This window comes from Notolepis coatsorum (assembly GCF_963971535.1).
Source record: "Notolepis coatsorum genome assembly, chromosome: 16".
Lineage (NCBI taxonomy): Eukaryota > Metazoa > Chordata > Actinopteri > Aulopiformes > Paralepididae > Notolepis > Notolepis coatsorum.
In genome coordinates, this window is record NC_140180.1 from 81,392,752 (window position 1) to 81,409,565 (window position 16,814).

At 42.8% G+C, this 16,814-nt stretch overlaps 1 protein-coding gene across 1 annotated transcript; it reads right to left on the minus strand.

Moving 5' to 3' along the window:
• Nucleotides 1-281: 281 nt before the first annotated feature.
• Nucleotides 282-6,939, minus strand: adirf (adipogenesis regulatory factor; the record flags this gene model as incomplete). Its single annotated transcript, XM_084332102.1, has 3 exons — nt 282-385; nt 4,836-4,898; nt 6,861-6,939. 3 exons carry the CDS (start codon nt 6,937-6,939, stop codon nt 282-284), a joined length of 246 nt encoding a protein of 81 aa, XP_084188228.1.
• Nucleotides 6,940-16,814: the final 9,875 nt, after the last annotated feature.

The window sequence follows — 16,814 nt, forward strand, 5'->3', positions numbered from 1 at the left end:
ACATGCACGGTAGGCAGGGACTACAGATGAAATCTAGCTCATTAGCTAACTCTAGCACATTTACATTGATGTGGAAACTGAAGATGTTGATTCATGTCCACTGTCCCTGGGTAGAAAATAAATAAATAAACTTAAACTTAAACCTAAATCAACAATACAAAAAAGAAAAGTTCCACGAATGGGGCTTGTTTGGGGAGATGAGGGGGAATGAGCTCTCAGTGGGGAATGTTTTATTTTTTTGGGGGGGGTCTCATCCGGACTCGTTGAGGGGATTCTAGAGATCACTTGTTCTCCAGTTTCTGTCCCAGCTCCTTGACGGCGTTCGTGGCCTTGTCCGCAGCTCTCCCTATGGCCACCTCCGTCTGTCTGCTGGCCTCCTGAGCAGCTTCGGAGAGGCAGAAGATGCACGTTTAAGTAATAATAATTAATAATAATAATGCATTTTATTTAAAGGCGCCTTTCAAAGCACCCAAGGTCGCCGCCATACAGGGTTAAAAAAAACATATTCAATTACACACAGTAAAACACAGTATTACAGAGTTACACATAGGGGAGCAGTTATAATAAACTTAAAATTAAAGTGAATATGCCAGAATGAACAGATGTGTTTTGAGATGGGAAACAAAGGTGGGGAGGTTGTCTATTGCACGGATGTCTTGTGGTATGGAATTCCAGAGGCAGGGGGGCACAGCGGGAGAAGGCTCTGGATCCCATGGTAGTCAGACAGGAAGGGTCTGAGTGACCGAGGGGGAGTGTAGGACTGGAGAAGTTCTGTGAGATAAGGAGGGGCTAGGTTACGGAGGGCCTTGAAGGTGAGTAGTAATACTTTGTAGTCAGTGCGTGACTTAACAGGCAGCCAGTGAAGTTGGTGGAGAACAGGAGTGATGTGGTTGGTGGAGGGAGTTCTAGTGATAATGTGGGCAGATAAAGTAGATAAACAATGGATGACAACCACTTGTCTGAAGGACTTCATAAAACGGTTACATACACACCACTGTTGTGAGCTCACACTCATCCGATGTGCTCACACTTGAGTGAGTGAATAAATGAATGAATGACTGCATTTCTACTATTTCTGTATTTCTAAAAGTCATCAGTACTTTTCGAATGCTAGAACTCAAAGTAGTAGTAGTAGTAGTAGTAGTAGTAGTAGTAGTAGTAGTAGTAGTAGTAGTGTAGTAGTAGTAGTAGTAGTAGTAGTAGTAGTAGTAATAGTAGTAGTAGTAGTAGTAGTAGTAGTAGTAGTAGTAGTAATAGTAGTAGTAGTAGTAGTAGTAGTAGTAGTAGTAGTAGTAGTAGTAATAGTAGTAGTAGTAGTAGTAGTAGTAGTAGTAGTAGTAGTAGTAGTAGTAATAGTAGTAGTAGTAGTAGTAGTAGTAGTAGTAGTAGTATAGTAGTAGTAGTAGTAGTAGTAGTAGTAATAGTAGTAGTAGTAGTAGTAGTAGTAGTAGTAGTAGTAGTAGTAGTATAGTAGTAGTAGTAGTAGTAGTAGTAGTAGTAATATTAGTAGTAGTAGTAGTAGTAGTAGTAGTAGTAATAGTAGTAGTAGTAGTAATAGTAGTAGTAGTAGTAGTAGTAGTAGTAGTAGTAGTTTTATTCGGTCATCACACACAATACAATATGCAATACAATCATTCTTCCCTGATACAAAACCTGTGCCATTCTTTTTTCATAATCTTTAACCATTTCTGGAAAAGGATTTCACCACATAAATGAACTCAAGGTCACCACATACATCTACCTTCTATCACTGATCATCTTATTTGAACATTTAATTCAAATGTGGTGACTTTCATGGCTTCAATTTCTTTCAGTTAACGGTTGCAGATTATGAAAAAAGAATGGCTCTGTTATTTTTTGTATCGCGGCAAGAATTACTTGGAACCCACATGTCAAGAATGACTTAGAACCCACATGTCAAAAATACTAGTCTGTTCCTTTCCCTTGTGGCTCCCTAGAACTGCTGACACACACTGGGCTTAGGAGATGAAATGATGGCTCATGTTTAAAGCCATATAATTTTAACTGTTTACTATTTTTTAAACTTTTTTTTCCCCATGATTAACAGTAATAGCATAATCTCAATATATCTCTAACAGATTACTCATATTTCGGAATTATAACCACTCAAATCTGTGTCTGTTTGATACAACGTCTTTTTTCATCGGAAAAAAACGGATAAATGTTTTTTTTACCATATTTCTACACATTTCCGCCGCAACATTACCCGTTATGAAATCTCGACGAAATACCTCTGAACGAATAAAAAAAAAGATTAAAGATTCGATGACTAATTCGGCCAGAAACGGCTTTGAGGCGAAGCGTTACTAAGCGCTCATAGATACCTAAATGTCCTGCGGGCGGTTCCAAGTGGTTCTACGGCTGGAATCTTGAACTCTGGTCGCTGGTGGGAGGAGGACCAGACGTGCTCCGGCAAGTGCACTTCCTCGTTGGAGCGCGCCGGCTATGGGGGGCTCGTGTTTCGGCGTATGGCACGCTGTGGACTACGGGGTCCGGTTCGCCTCTGGTTCTGTGTTGAAAATCCACTCGCTCTAACCCCCCCCCCCCCAAACCATGTATCCGCAGTTTCAATCACCGGAAGCCCGCAACAGCCTCTCTTCACCCTCCCCTGAATTGTGGCAAAGTTATCTGTAGAGCAATTACGCCACCATGTGTTTTACATCGTAACAGCACACCCTAACGTTAGACTGTGTCATTAGGTTGTGGAATATGCAAAGCAGTTGGTAAATATATCGAGAATTTAACAAATGAGAGCAGATTTAAAAATGGTTAAAAATGCCGTTTTAACATGGGAGCGGATGGGAGTAGAAAACATGACCAGGGGTAAACAAGGCACTAAACACTATAACTATTGTTTTAGAGTGTTTCATATTATAAGCTTTTGACACAATGAACATATATGTAAAATTAAGATATTTTCCCAATTTCATGAAATAATAATAAACACAGACACCGCTGTGCTCACACACACACACAAAATATTTCAAAAAAGTAGTTTTCATGACCAGGGAGCCACATGTCAAAAATACTAGTCTGTTCCTTTAAGAAGAATGACTTGGAACCCACATGTCAAAAATACTAGTCTGTTCCTTTAAGAAGAATGACTTGGAACCCACATGTCAAAAATGACTGGTCTGTTGCTTTAAGAAGAATGACTTGGGAGCGGCCGGGTAGCGCAGCGGACTAAGCGTCTGTCTACCACCGCAGAGACACTGGTATCAAATCCGGCTGTCAGCAGTGCCTCCGGCTTGGCCGGTCGTCATACTGACACAATTGGCAGTGTCAGCGGGTGGGAAGCCGGTGGGTGGTATTCTGGTCATTGTAAACAGCGACTCCTACAGGTCGGTCAGGGCGCCTGCACAGCGAGGGAAGGAACTGGGTAAGGTAGTGTGATCCTCCCATGCGTTACACTTCCCCAGTGAGAGTCCTCGCTGTCAGGTGAAAAAGAGGCTGCTGGCTGTCTCCTTTTTTTTTTATCCACTTTTTCTCCCATTTTATTTTTTTTCTCCCATCCCAATTTCGTATCATCCAATTCAACCCTCCCCTGTCACGAACGCTGTTTCTTGCCTCCCACAAGCCGGCTGCAATGTGGACTAAGTCATACATAGCACAAGTCCCCTCCGGTACTTGAGGTAACAGCAGTCGCATCTTTTCACCTGCGCAGCTCGATCTCTCAGTGGCGAGGAGTAATGCGTGGGAGGCTCACGCTGCCCCAGACACTTCCTGATTCTACCAACCGACCTGTAGGAGTCGCTGTCCACAACGCCCGATCCCCACCCATCAGTTTCCCACCCCCTAATACGGCCAATGTGTATTAGTACGGACGACCAGCTAAACTGAAAGCAAATGTGGAGCGCTGGGCTCGAACAGGCAAGCCCAGCGTCTCCAGATTTCGTGGCGAGCGCCTTGCCCACTACGCCACGTAGCCGCCCTACTGCTGGCTGTCTCCTATGTATCGGAGGAAGCATCTGATAGATTTCAGGGCTCCCTAGACCGACCAGTGGGGGGCACATGCGCGCAACGACCAGGAAGGGGAGGGGGGGAATTGGCATAACGACTAAATTGGGATGGGAGAAAAATATAGAAAAAATAGGAGGAGAAAAAGTGGATAAAAAAAAAGAAGAATGACTTGGAACCCACATGTAAAAAATGACGGGTCTGGTCCTTTAAGAAGAATGACTTGGAACCCACATGTCAAAAATACTAGTCTGTTCCTTTAAGAAGAATGACTTGGAACCCACATGTCAAAAATACTAGTCTGTTCCTTTAAGAAGAATGACTTGGAACCCACATGTCAAAAATACTAGTCTGTTCCTTTAAGAAGAATGACTTGGAACCCACATGTCAAAAATACTAGTCCGGTCCTTTAAGGCACGGTGTGCAGCCGTTTAACGCACACCTACTGTACAAGTTGATTATTTTGCTTGGTCATTTGTCAACAATATAAAATAAAAGCATTTGCTAATTTTTTGTGAAGTTTCTGCACTTTGCCATTGGTGTATTTATCTTCAAAAACTGTGCCTCGCCGCAGTTGATAATGAGTAGCTTTGACAGCTGTGCTCCTTAACGTTGCCATGGTTACAGGGTGGGCAGCAGATGAATTCAGAATGGTGAATGGTGAACTCATGCCGAACTACATGTGCATTAAACAGTTTTAACGCACACCTGTCCAGGCCAATCAGAAAAGACTATTCACCCAGAGAGACCGTGGTATAACTAGCTATAAGAACACATTCCTTATTCATTTAAAACATGAATTGCAGTGACATGTGGGAGGTTTTTCCCAGCAGCAGTGTGTGAGTCTGTTACTGTACCTATGTTGGTTGTTTCCTTGGAGGACTCTGCCACCTGCTGCACAGCCGCCTGAGCTGCCTGGACTGAAACCACAGAAGATTTGATCTGAGAAGAAGTGGCTCTTGTGAAACCACTATTAGACATTTTATTAAATTAAATTAAATTAAATTAAATTAAATTAGATTAGATTAGATTAGATTAGATTAGATTAGATTAGATTAGATTAGATTAGATTAGATTAGATTAGATTAGATTAGATTAGATTAGATTCAGATGTATTGTCATCAGGTATAAATACACTACGGTAGTAGCCACACTGGCCAGTGGTATAACTAGTAAGAGCAGGTACTGTTATATACAGATATATATATATATATATATTATTGTACATGGCTATCATTATGCAACTACCAGCAGGCATATTTACCTTTTGAATAGTACCACCTATAAACATACTTTTAATCGTAGTAGCTTCTGCAGCCACTTAACTGTGCTCATATATTGATGTCACTACATCGTAAAGGCCAATTATTAGCTATTTAAAAAGTTGTAGAAGCAATCACAAACAAACAAACAAACAAACAAACAAACAAACAGGCACATTTTAAGTTGCAATATAAATCAGTGATCTTGGAACTATGAAATTCATGTTGGTCGTATGATATCATATGATCTTGCTCTACAAACAAAAACACATTAGATTATATAAAAATGTATGTCATCATACAGCAGCACAAGTACAGTACAACGGAAATATGTTTGGCATCTAACCAGAGTGCAAATGTAACAGTAAAGTGCATTAACAATATACAATGTACAGGTGATTAATATATAGACTGTATATAAAAAATATAAATTAGTACTACTGAGTAATAGTGCTAATCAGATGTATGTACAGAGTATTAATATGCATAGTGATACAGGTATAAAGAGACTATGGTAGTAAGTCGTATAACTAGTAAGAGTAGGTAAAGGATATGTACAGATAGATATAGTATAAAAGGATTATATGCAGAAGACAGATGTGGATAAATATATCTATATCTATGGTAAATATAAATATATGTATATGGTATATACAGCATTATTGTACATGCTATCATACAGTGTAACTACTGTACATGTGACTGAAATAAACACTTTTAGTGTAAAAAAAGAAGAAAGAAATCATGTTAAAAAGGGTGCATAATATGTTTTCTCCCTGAAGTGAGAGAACGTTAATGCTCAACATCTCAAAGCTACTCTGAACCCAGACAGAACCTTAACGCAATTCCCCAAACTCACAAGTAATCTGGAAATTGCGTAACATCTCCTGTTAATGGTGAATAAACAAATATGTCGGGAACACCACTCTTATAGCTCTTATAGCTCTTATAGTATTGCCAGACAGCTTGCAGAAGTTGTTTATTTTTAGCTCTGAGGATGAGAAACAGAAGGAAATCTTATTCTAAGCATCAGTATGTAGGACGACTTTAAAGCAAATGTGTATTTCAGTATGTGGCATAAAACTGTGGAATTCTCTACAAAATGATTTAAAGGGTTGTACGAATATCTTTCAGCTCAAGAAAATGTAAAAAGAAAGAAATAATAATTAGACTTTATGAAGTTGAGGGGTAACAGCTTTCCGTGTGAATATTTTCTTTTTTTTCTCACGTTATTGTAAGTATTGATTGTTAAATGTTTACAATTGACAGACCTTCTATTTCTATTGTTTATTTATTGTTTAGAGTAAGGGGCAGGCAAAATAAGATTTTCTTCTCCCTGCTCCTTTTGAGAGGTGCTTTGATTATGAAATACTTGCATTACAGTTTATTACTGTGCATTACTGTTTATTACTGTGCATTACTGTGCATTACTGTTTATTACTGTGCATTACTGTAGATTACTGTTTATTACTGTGCATTACTGTGTGTTACTGTGCATTACTGTGTGTTACTGTGCATTACTGTGCATTACTGTGCGTTACCATGAATGAAACAAATACAAATGAAATGAAATGAAATAAGCGTCAGGCCATAGATTAGCCTGCGGCTACAGCTCTGTACCTGCAGTCTCGGAGACACTTTTGGCTGCTGATTGGCCGGTGTTTTTCAGACCCACAAAGGACTTCTTGAACGAGGCCATGGCTCCTGTCTTTGTCCTCGTCCCCCAGAGTGTCCAGACATCAGTCTGATCAGACAGCAGTGAGGGGGGCTGTTTAATAGCCTCTGTTTGTGACAGACACCACAGAGGCCGCGGTTTACGGCTGGATTACCAAAACAAAACCGGTCCACAGAGACATGCTTAGACTGGCATCCCAACTATGATAGAACCCTGCCAGGACTCACAGCCCCTCGGCCCACCTCAGCACATTCTACACAGGCTGGCAGCATCACCAAGCCACAGACACCTAGGACAGACGGATGTAAGCAGAGAGAGAGAGAGATTTGATTTTGATTTGATCTTTATTTATCTCGAACAACCATAAACACACAAACTTGAAATAACAAAAAAATAACAAAATTTTTTTTTTAATTATAATAATAAATAAAATACAAATACAAATAAAATATATCTTTCTAGACATGGAAGCAATTGTCAACATAGCTCAAGAAAGACAAATGGTTTTGTTCGAGAAGGGACAGAAAGAAGCAAAGCTTATCTGGTCCTGCCCCTTCCTTACAATACCATATCAATATGTAATAAGTTATCTATCATAATCAAAAATAATATACCTATCCACTACAGCAAAAGATAAATAAATATAAATATATTATTACAAAAATACTAGTTCACATTATTTTCAATAATAATTGAAAGAGAGAGGGAGGGAAAGAGAGAAATATAGGAGGGGACTAAAATTGTAGCTTCTCAAACTACTTTGCAATGAAATAAGACAAGTTACTTATCCTATAACAATGTCGTTTGTCAAATGATCAATAACACTATTTAGAGGAAGTAGTTAAACTACTAGATTCAAACACATGACCAAAGGTAGTTAGTGGTGAAGTACTACCGTATGGTGTGAATATCTGGTAATCTGGTGAATAACTACCTCCTCCACATAATAACATTGTACCTCTTTAAATACACACAAGGTGATGTTCAGTGCCGCTCTTGTGGAGGTTGTGAAAGAAGATGAATGGACACTGATTCATTTTTTAAACAACACATTGGGTTCCAAATGGGTTAAAGCCAAGGTGCTATAGATAAAATGTTTATGTTGAGTAATCATAATAAGAAAGAAATAATTTGAGAGCTTTTAGAAAGGTGCAAAATAAAAGTATTGATTAATACATTTATAATTAATAATGTTGCCATTTGCCCACCTGGAATGTACATGATTGGATAAATGACAACATGCTGGTGCTCTAGTTTAAAAGGCAGCTAAAAACCCACTTCTACAGGCAGGCTTTTTAAACACTCATAGCCGTTTTCTCTCTGTTCATGTCTGTTTTGTTTTAGTTTTAGTTTTTTGTTGTCTATTCTGGTGTTTTAGCCCATTTTAATGTTTTTTTTCTCTTCGCTTTACATATATTTCTTGTATTTTTTACTGATGTTTTAAAAATGCTGTGAAGCACTCTGTGCACTCGTGCTGAGAAGGGTGCTATACAAATAAAGTTGTACTTACTTACTTTACTTCTAGTGCGACATCTAGTGGCTGTACTCTGAGGTAACATGACATAACCTACACCACACTCATCTGAACCCATCAGTTACTAGTTATTACAGTACTTTCAAATAAAACATTTTGCATAGAAAACATGGCATGAATTGATGAAGATAAGATAAGATTAGATATCTTATATCCCGGTTGCGTCCTAAAAGTCTGTGCCGACCAACTGGCCCCGGTATTCACTGACATATTCAACCTGTCCTTAGAACAGTCTGTCATCCCCACCTGTCTGAAAAAGTCCATTATCCCTGTACCCAAAAAATCCACGCCTGCTTGCCTCAACGACTATCGCCCTGTAGCTCTCACCTCCATAGCCATGAAGTGCTTTGAATGGCTAGTGAAGGGCTACATCTGTTCCTCCCTCCCCAACACCCTGGACCCCCTGCAATTTGCATATCGCCCCAACAGGTCCACGGAGGACACCATAGCCCATGTGCTGCACCTGGACAAGAGGCAGGGGAACTATGTGAGAATGCTATTTATTGACTACAGCTCAGCATTCAATACCATAGTCCCCTCCAAGCTCGTACTCAAGCTCAGAGACCTGGGCTTGAACTACGACATCTGCCAGTGGGTCTTGGACTTCCTGACAGGAAGACCCCAGGTGGTGAGAGCAGGCAACTGCACCTCCTCATGCATCACTCTCAGCACAGGTGCCACCCAGGGCTGTGTTCTGAGCCCCCTCCTCTACTTGCTGTACACACATGACTGTGTGGCACAGCGGAACAGCAACACAATTATCAAGTTTGCTGACGACACAGTTGTGGTGGGCCTGATCTCTGCAAACAACAAAATATGCACACCCGAGCCACTAGTGGTCGCCAATGTGCCGGTGGGCAAATCGTGTCGGCCCTTGCATGTGGTAAACAAGCTGATTTGGGCCATTTAATTTTGAAACCTGATCATTTACCGAAATCATCAATTATAATAAGTAACTTTGTGGCTAAATGGGAGGGGTCTTTCATAAAAAGAAATTGTAAGCCATCAGCATAAAGACCAATTTTGTGTGGTGTATCATTGATTATTATAGGGGCGATTTCTTCTGTTTGCCTAATAAATTGGGTTAATGGTTAGAGGGAAAGCACGAATAATCCGGGGCTCAGAGGACAACCCTGCCTAGAAGACCTAGAGACCGGGAAGAGTGTGGAGCATATTTTGCCTGTCATTATCATTGCTGACGATGAGGCATAAAGCACTTTAATCATACAGTATATATACATTTCGTCTGCAATCTATGGAGTTTCACAATAAAGGGTATTGATCTTTGATCCTTACCGGGCCTCGCTAGGTTAGCTCTATGGGCTACATCACATTCCGGTGGTTTAGGAAGAACATCTTTGCCCAGAATTTCCTGCAGTAAGCCGGGTATGAAGTCTGAAGAACGGTTCCCTTCAGAGCCCTCAGGGATTACAACGATTCTTATATTGAGGCGTCTCTCCCGGGATTGTATCTTGCTAATTCTGGCCAACTCCGTCTGTTCGCTCTGTTTCGAGGCTTCCCCAGTGAGCGAGGCTATCTCGTTAATGTTAGCCAAGGATCTTGTATGCAGCGTCCCCACCTCTTCCATCACTGGTTCAATTGCCATTCTTATCTCCTCCATCACTGACTGACGATATGCGTCAAAGTGTTGTCTTTCTGTTGCTGCCGCTGATGCTGATATAAGTTTACTAATGACTGCAAGGCTAGCTTCACTTAGCTCGGTCCCTGCTGTGCCAGCTGTGGTACACAAAGAGCTAATTGGTGTCTTATCGGCTGCCGGCGTCGCCACGCCTCGTCCCGCAGTCCGCTTGCTCGCCATATCCATATACAAATGAAAAATTGTCAACCTGTCGATGTACTTAATAAAAACCAAATAAAAACCAAAAATAAAACAAAGACTATGGGGGTAAAAAGTGTGTTATTCAAAGTTTGTGGGGAGCCCTCACTCCATCACGCCTGGCTCCACCCCTTCTACTTGTACTTCTAAAATAATACTCTTTTATTTGAGTATTTCTACTTTTACTTTTACAATAATACTTTTTATCTTAGTATTTCTACTTTTACTTTAAAGTAATAATCTCTGAACATTTCATATAAATAAATGTTTTGCCACTCTCTCTATCACCAACTAATAACTCAATAGTTAGATAACTGTTATAGTTGGGGTAGGTGTGCTGGACCCATGTGCAGAGTAGAAAGGAGATGCAGAAACGATGGTTGCTCTTTCACTATAAACAGTGTTTCTTTATTTGTGAAACAACGGAGCATAGGCAGGCACGTAGCGAAATTATACGGGTGAGACGCGCAGTCTCCACAACCCGGTATAATAAGGAAAGAAAAGGTTATACAAAACCAACTCTGCAAAAGACTAAACACGAAAATAAAGACTGTAAACAGGGTAAAATAAATTAGAGACAGTAGTATAATGTATGTAAGTATAATGTGGCACTTGGTAATGCTGCAGACGTGCACATAAAAAAATACATAAACTTAAAGGCAATAATGTAAACCCGATAATCACAGCGAGAACGTATCCTCCAAGACAGGAGCGATACAAGCTTCTGCTGACAGGTGTACTCACGGTACCGTTCAGTGATCGACTGACAAAGAGAAAGCACACAGGAGAACATTATGAAGGACATCAAACCACACACAGCAGGCGCTAATCAGAGCAATCAAGAGAATTAGGAGAAAGGAAAAAAGGGTGAAATACTCGAGGGTAACGCCAGGGCCCCGTTCCCCGTACCTGGCTAACTGAGTTAGCCGGATAATTTCCAGTATAGCCTGACTTAAGCCAGACCTTTCCATTCCCCAACGCTCGATTGTCTAAATCACCATGGTAACAGATCAAAAAGTTTGAGCCTGGTCGAGAGCAGGGTTAAGTTCAGTTAGCTGGATGAACCATGGCCACGCCCCCGCAAAGAAATGCCAGCTCGCTTCCTGAAATGATTCTCACAGTCTAGATCTGCATTATACCATTCTGAATTATGTTCTTGTGCTTCATTCTTCTAGAGGGGGCTTTTGAAATGTGAAATAGACCCAAAATGCTGATACTAAATTCACGTTGTCCTAAATAATGCACGTTATATATACCGTGGCGCTCGCTAGGTGCGATGTACACATTATGTGGTTATTTTAACAACGCGCAGCATTGCAAATGTGAATCCCGCGGGGATATTTTTAATGATTGAAACCTATCGCTCGTTTGGCTCTGATTCCTTTCATATTCTCCGCTGTGGATGTTCAACGGAGCGCCTGGATTGTGTTTCATTCAAGCATAAAATTGAAGTGTCTATGCGTGGATTGTGGTTTTTGTGGATTATGAATTACGAGGAATCTGAGGATTGTTGAATTGTATCATCACTCACACGTTATTGTGATATTGTAACTGGGATTAATGCATTTGAGAATAAAGAGATAAAACTTAATTCAAAAGAAAAATATTCTAAACACGGTCTCTTGTCCATTGATGGATACACAATGAATATATCGCATCTGGCACAGTGGTCCAACGGCCAGTGTTCACTCCTGGCAAGCGGGCGACCGGAGTTCGAGACCCCGCGTTTCCAATATAATTTTTTTGTAATATAATATTAATGATTATACGCAAAAGTAGCCTAGTTTTAAGTTAAAATATTATAAATCTACATGCATTGAGGATGTAATTCTTTATATAGCTCTCAACGTGCACCAAATTGAAGTATTTACATTTCAAAAAGAAAACTAGAAGAAGTGGGATTCGAACGCGGGTCGTCCGTGTGAAAGGCAAAATGCTCGACCATCAGACCACGGTGGCAGACAAATGAAACATCAACCATACATCCATCAATGGATAAGAGAGCCGTATCCTTATTCTGAAACTGTTTACTAATAAATAAACTAATTATTTTCGCTAGCAAGATCTCATTTGATTATCCATTCCATGAACCTACTGCCAGCAGGGCACGTTTAAAGAAATATAATCTGATTGATTGGGGTAATGAGGGACTTAAAATTTGCCTATAGATTATGCATTTAACTTGTCGGCGAGGCTATTGAGCCATACTGCAATCTGTTAATAAAGTTTTAAATCAATCAATCAATCAATGCCGTTAGAAAATCAGGATTTCTGCTCTCGACACTTGCTGTCTTCTCAGCTGAGGCGGGCGCGCGCACTGATCCTGAGTATCAAGTCTGGTTCGAGTTAACGAGACTGAATCCACCTTCGAGGAACAGGAAAATCCCGGCTTCAAACATCGGGTTAATTGAATCTGGATAATGGGACTCTTGATCGACTTAGTTGAACCAGGTACGGGGAATAGGGCCCAGGACTCCCGCTGCTAGGTGAGAGCAGAAGCCCAAATGTCACAGTATGCCCCCCCCCCCCCCCGATGAACGGCACCTGACGTTCACCTGGGGGCCTCAGGGTGCAGTCGATGGAAGTCACTAATAAGACTGCAATCTAGGACATCCCTCTGAGGCACCCAGGACCGCTTCTCCACCCCGTAACCCTCCCAATCCACCAAAAACTGAAACCCCCTACCCCTCCGCCGGCAACCCACGATCCTCCGCACAGTGTAGACCGTCTGTCCATCAAGGATGCGGGGTGGAGGAACAGCCGGGAGCGGCGGGGACAAGGGCGAGGTGAGGAAAGGTGAAGAACAACGGCCACCTGGCTTGGCGAGCGTTAAGGCGTTTAGCCCCCTGGATATAAGCCAGATTCTTGTGGTCGGTCCACACAGTAAATGGATGTGCGGACCCCTCCAACCACTGCCTCCACTCCTCCAAGGCCAATTTAATAGCCAACAGTTCCTGATTCCCCACGTCGTAGTTGCGTTCGGCCGAGGACAGACGACACGGGAAAAAAAGCGCAAGGATGCACTTTCCCGTCCTTTAAGCATCTCTGGAGAGCCCCCCCCCCCCCCCCCCCCCCCCCCCCCCACCCCCCCCCCCCCCACCGCGACATCGGAAGCATCCATTTCTACCATAAATGGAAGCTCCGGATCGGGGTGGATCAATACAGGGGCGGAGGTAAACCGGTGTTTGAGGTCACGGAAAGCGTTCTCTGTCCGAGGCGACCAGTCAAAGCCTGGCAGAGACACTTTCGTGAGGGCTGTTAAGGGAGCAGCTAGGGCACTAAAGTTGCGAATAAAGCGGCTGTAGAAATGAGCAAACCCTAAAAAACGCTGCAGCTGTTTGAGCGAGGAAGGACGAGGCCAGTCTAAAACAGCACTCACCTTGGCCGGGTCCATATGCAGATCGCCCCTGGTTAGTACAAACCCTAAAAAGGACACTGTATCTGTATGTAGAACAATTTTTTCAGCCTTAACGAACTGCTGATGCTGGAGGAGACGCTGGAGAACTTGCCGGACGTGCTGTTGATGCTGCGATATATTGCAGGAAAAAATAAGAATGTCATCCAGGTACACATAGACCGACACTCCTATTAGGTCCCGCAGCACGTCATTGACCAGCACTTGGAAGACTGCAGGAGCGTTAGCCAAGCCAAAGGGCATGATTAGGTACTCGTAATGCCCGTTGGCTGTGTTAAACGCAGTCTTCCATTCATCCCCCTCTCTAATCCTAATCAAATTATAGACATTGTGCAAATCCAGTTTGGAAAATAATTGCGCCCCCTGTAATGACTCGAAGGCGGTGTTCATGAGGGGGAGGGGGTAACGGTTTTTGACAGAGACGTCATTTGAACCACGATAATCTATGCAGGGTGCTGTCCTCCATCCTTCTTAGCTACAAAGAAGAAGCCCACACCAGCGGGAGAGGTGGAAGGGCGTATGTGACCAGCGGCCAGCGCTTCCTCAATGTTGCTATAGAGGGATAACAGATGCCCCCGAGGTAGAGAGGTACCGGGTAGAAGATCAATAGTGCAGTCATATGGTCTATGAGGAGGTAGTGCTTTAGCACAGGTTTAGCTAAAAACCTCCACCAGGTCCCAATAAATACCGGGGACCCCTGTTAAGTCGGGATTGGGGGAGGACGTAGAGTCTGCGGCTCCTACGGCTACCCTGGAGGGAGACAGAGAAGAGAGAGAGGTGGATGAACCTTCGACTGAGACCGGCCAAGGGCCTCTCTGTAGCGAAAGCTCACCCGTCAACCAGTTAATACAAGGGTTATTTGTTACCAACCAAGGATGACCCAAGACCACAGGAGAAGTAGGTGACTCACACAGACCCCCTGCTACCAGGAGGCGCACTGGCGCCGTGCACTGAGTAATTAAGCCAGTACCTAGGTTGGGGTAGGTGTGCTGGACCCGTGTGCAGAGTAGAAAGGAGATGCAGAAACGATGTTTGCTCTTTCACTATAAACAGTGTTTCTTTATTTGTGAAACAACGGAGCATAGGCAGGCACGTAGCAAAATGATACGGGTGAGACGCGCAGTCTCCACAACCCGGTATAATAAGGAAAGAAAAGGTTATACAAAACAAACTCTGCAAAAGACTAAACACGAAAATAAAGACTGTAAACAGAACAGGGTAAAAGAAATGAGAGACAATAGTCTCCAAAAACTGAGTATAACATGGCACTTGGTAATGCTGCAGATGCGCACATCAAAATACATAAACTTAAAGGCAATAATGTAAACACGATAATCACAGCGAGAACGTATCCTCCAAGACGGGAGTGATACAAGCTTCTGCTGACAGGTGTACTCACGGTACCGTTCAGTGATCAACTGACAAAGAGAAAGCACACAGGAGAACATTATGAAGGACATCAAACCACACACAGCAGGCGCTAATCAGAGCAATCAAGAGAATTAGGAGAAAGGAAAAAAAGGTGAAATACTCCAGGGTAACGCCAGGACGCCTGTACCGGTTCCGCAACTATAAATTACTTCCGGGGTAGGCCTGATTGGCCCCGACAGGCACGTGACGCGGCAGCCTCAGGACGCGCAACGAGGCTGCTGAGAGCTGTCGCGCGGAAATAGGCTGTCTATTGCCATTCTCTAAGACGAACTCTAACCTTAACCAGCTCCTTAACAGCGCCTAAACTTAACCGTTCTAACCTTAACCAACTCCGAAACAATGCCTAACCTTAACCTTAACCTTAACCATGCCTAACCTTAACCATAGAAAGAATATTGCCATTCTCTAAGACAAACTCTAACCTTAACCAGCTCCTTAACAGCGCCTAAACTTAACCGTTCTAACCTTAACCAACTCCGAAACAATGCCTAACCTTAACCTTAACCTTAACCATGCCTAACCTTAACCGGCGGAAGAATACACGTTAAAAAAAAAATCACGTTAAAAAAAAAATTTGATGGGATTCGAACTCGTCAACAACGGACCGCAGGACCGCTGCTCTGCCAGGTGAGCTGAAGCGCCGAATGAAAATCATGGCGGATTAGGGCGGTTACATAATTCCGCAAGCTCTGCCGCTCCGCTCCGCGGAGCGTGCCGCGCGGCAGAGAAAGTTGCGCGTCACGTGCCTGTCGGGGCCAATCAGGCCTACCCCGGAAGTAACTTATAGTTGCGGAACAGTAACAGGCCGCCAGGACTCCCGCTGCTAGGTGAGAGCAAAAGCCCAAATGTCACATATAACCAGTTCATGAATGTTTTATATTTAATGTTCTTGGCTGGTAGGACTGACTGGTGTCTGGTAGGACATTCCTGTTCTACACACTGGTGTCTGCTAGGACGTTCCTGTTCTACACACTGGTGTCTGGTAGGACTTTCCTGTTCTACACACTGGTGTCTGGTAGGACGTTCCTGTTCTAAACACTGGTGTCTGGTAGGACGTTCCTGTTCTACACACTGGTGTCTGGTAGGATATTCCTGTTCTAAACACTGGTGTCTGGTAGGATATTCCTGTTGTAAACACTGGTGTCTGGTAGAACATTCCTGTTCTAAACACTGGTGTCTTCTAGGACATTCCTGTTCTAAACACTGGTGTCTTCTAGGACATTCCTGTTCTAAACACTGGTGTCTTCTAGGACATTCCTGTTCTAAACACTGGTGTCTTCTAGGACATTCCTGTTCTAAACACTGGTGTCTTCTAGGACATTCCTGTTCTACACACTGGTGCCTGGTAGGACATTCCTGTTGTAAACACTGGTGTCTGGAAACCCGTCCAATCTTTTGTCCATCCTTTGTCGCCCGTTCTATCTCCCCTGGGAATTCACAGCCATTATAACAACTGCAGTTTACATTCCACCGCAAGCCGCCACCACCAGAGCTCTGGCCGACCTACAGGACTATTTGAATCAACACCAAAACAAACATCCGGACGCGGCTATGATCGTAGCCGGTGACTTCAACTAGGCTAACTTGAAAAAAGTTATGCCAAACTTTTCCGAACACATCAAATACACAACTAGGGAGGGCGACACGTTGCATCACTGCTACACCCCTTTCTTTTTTTTATC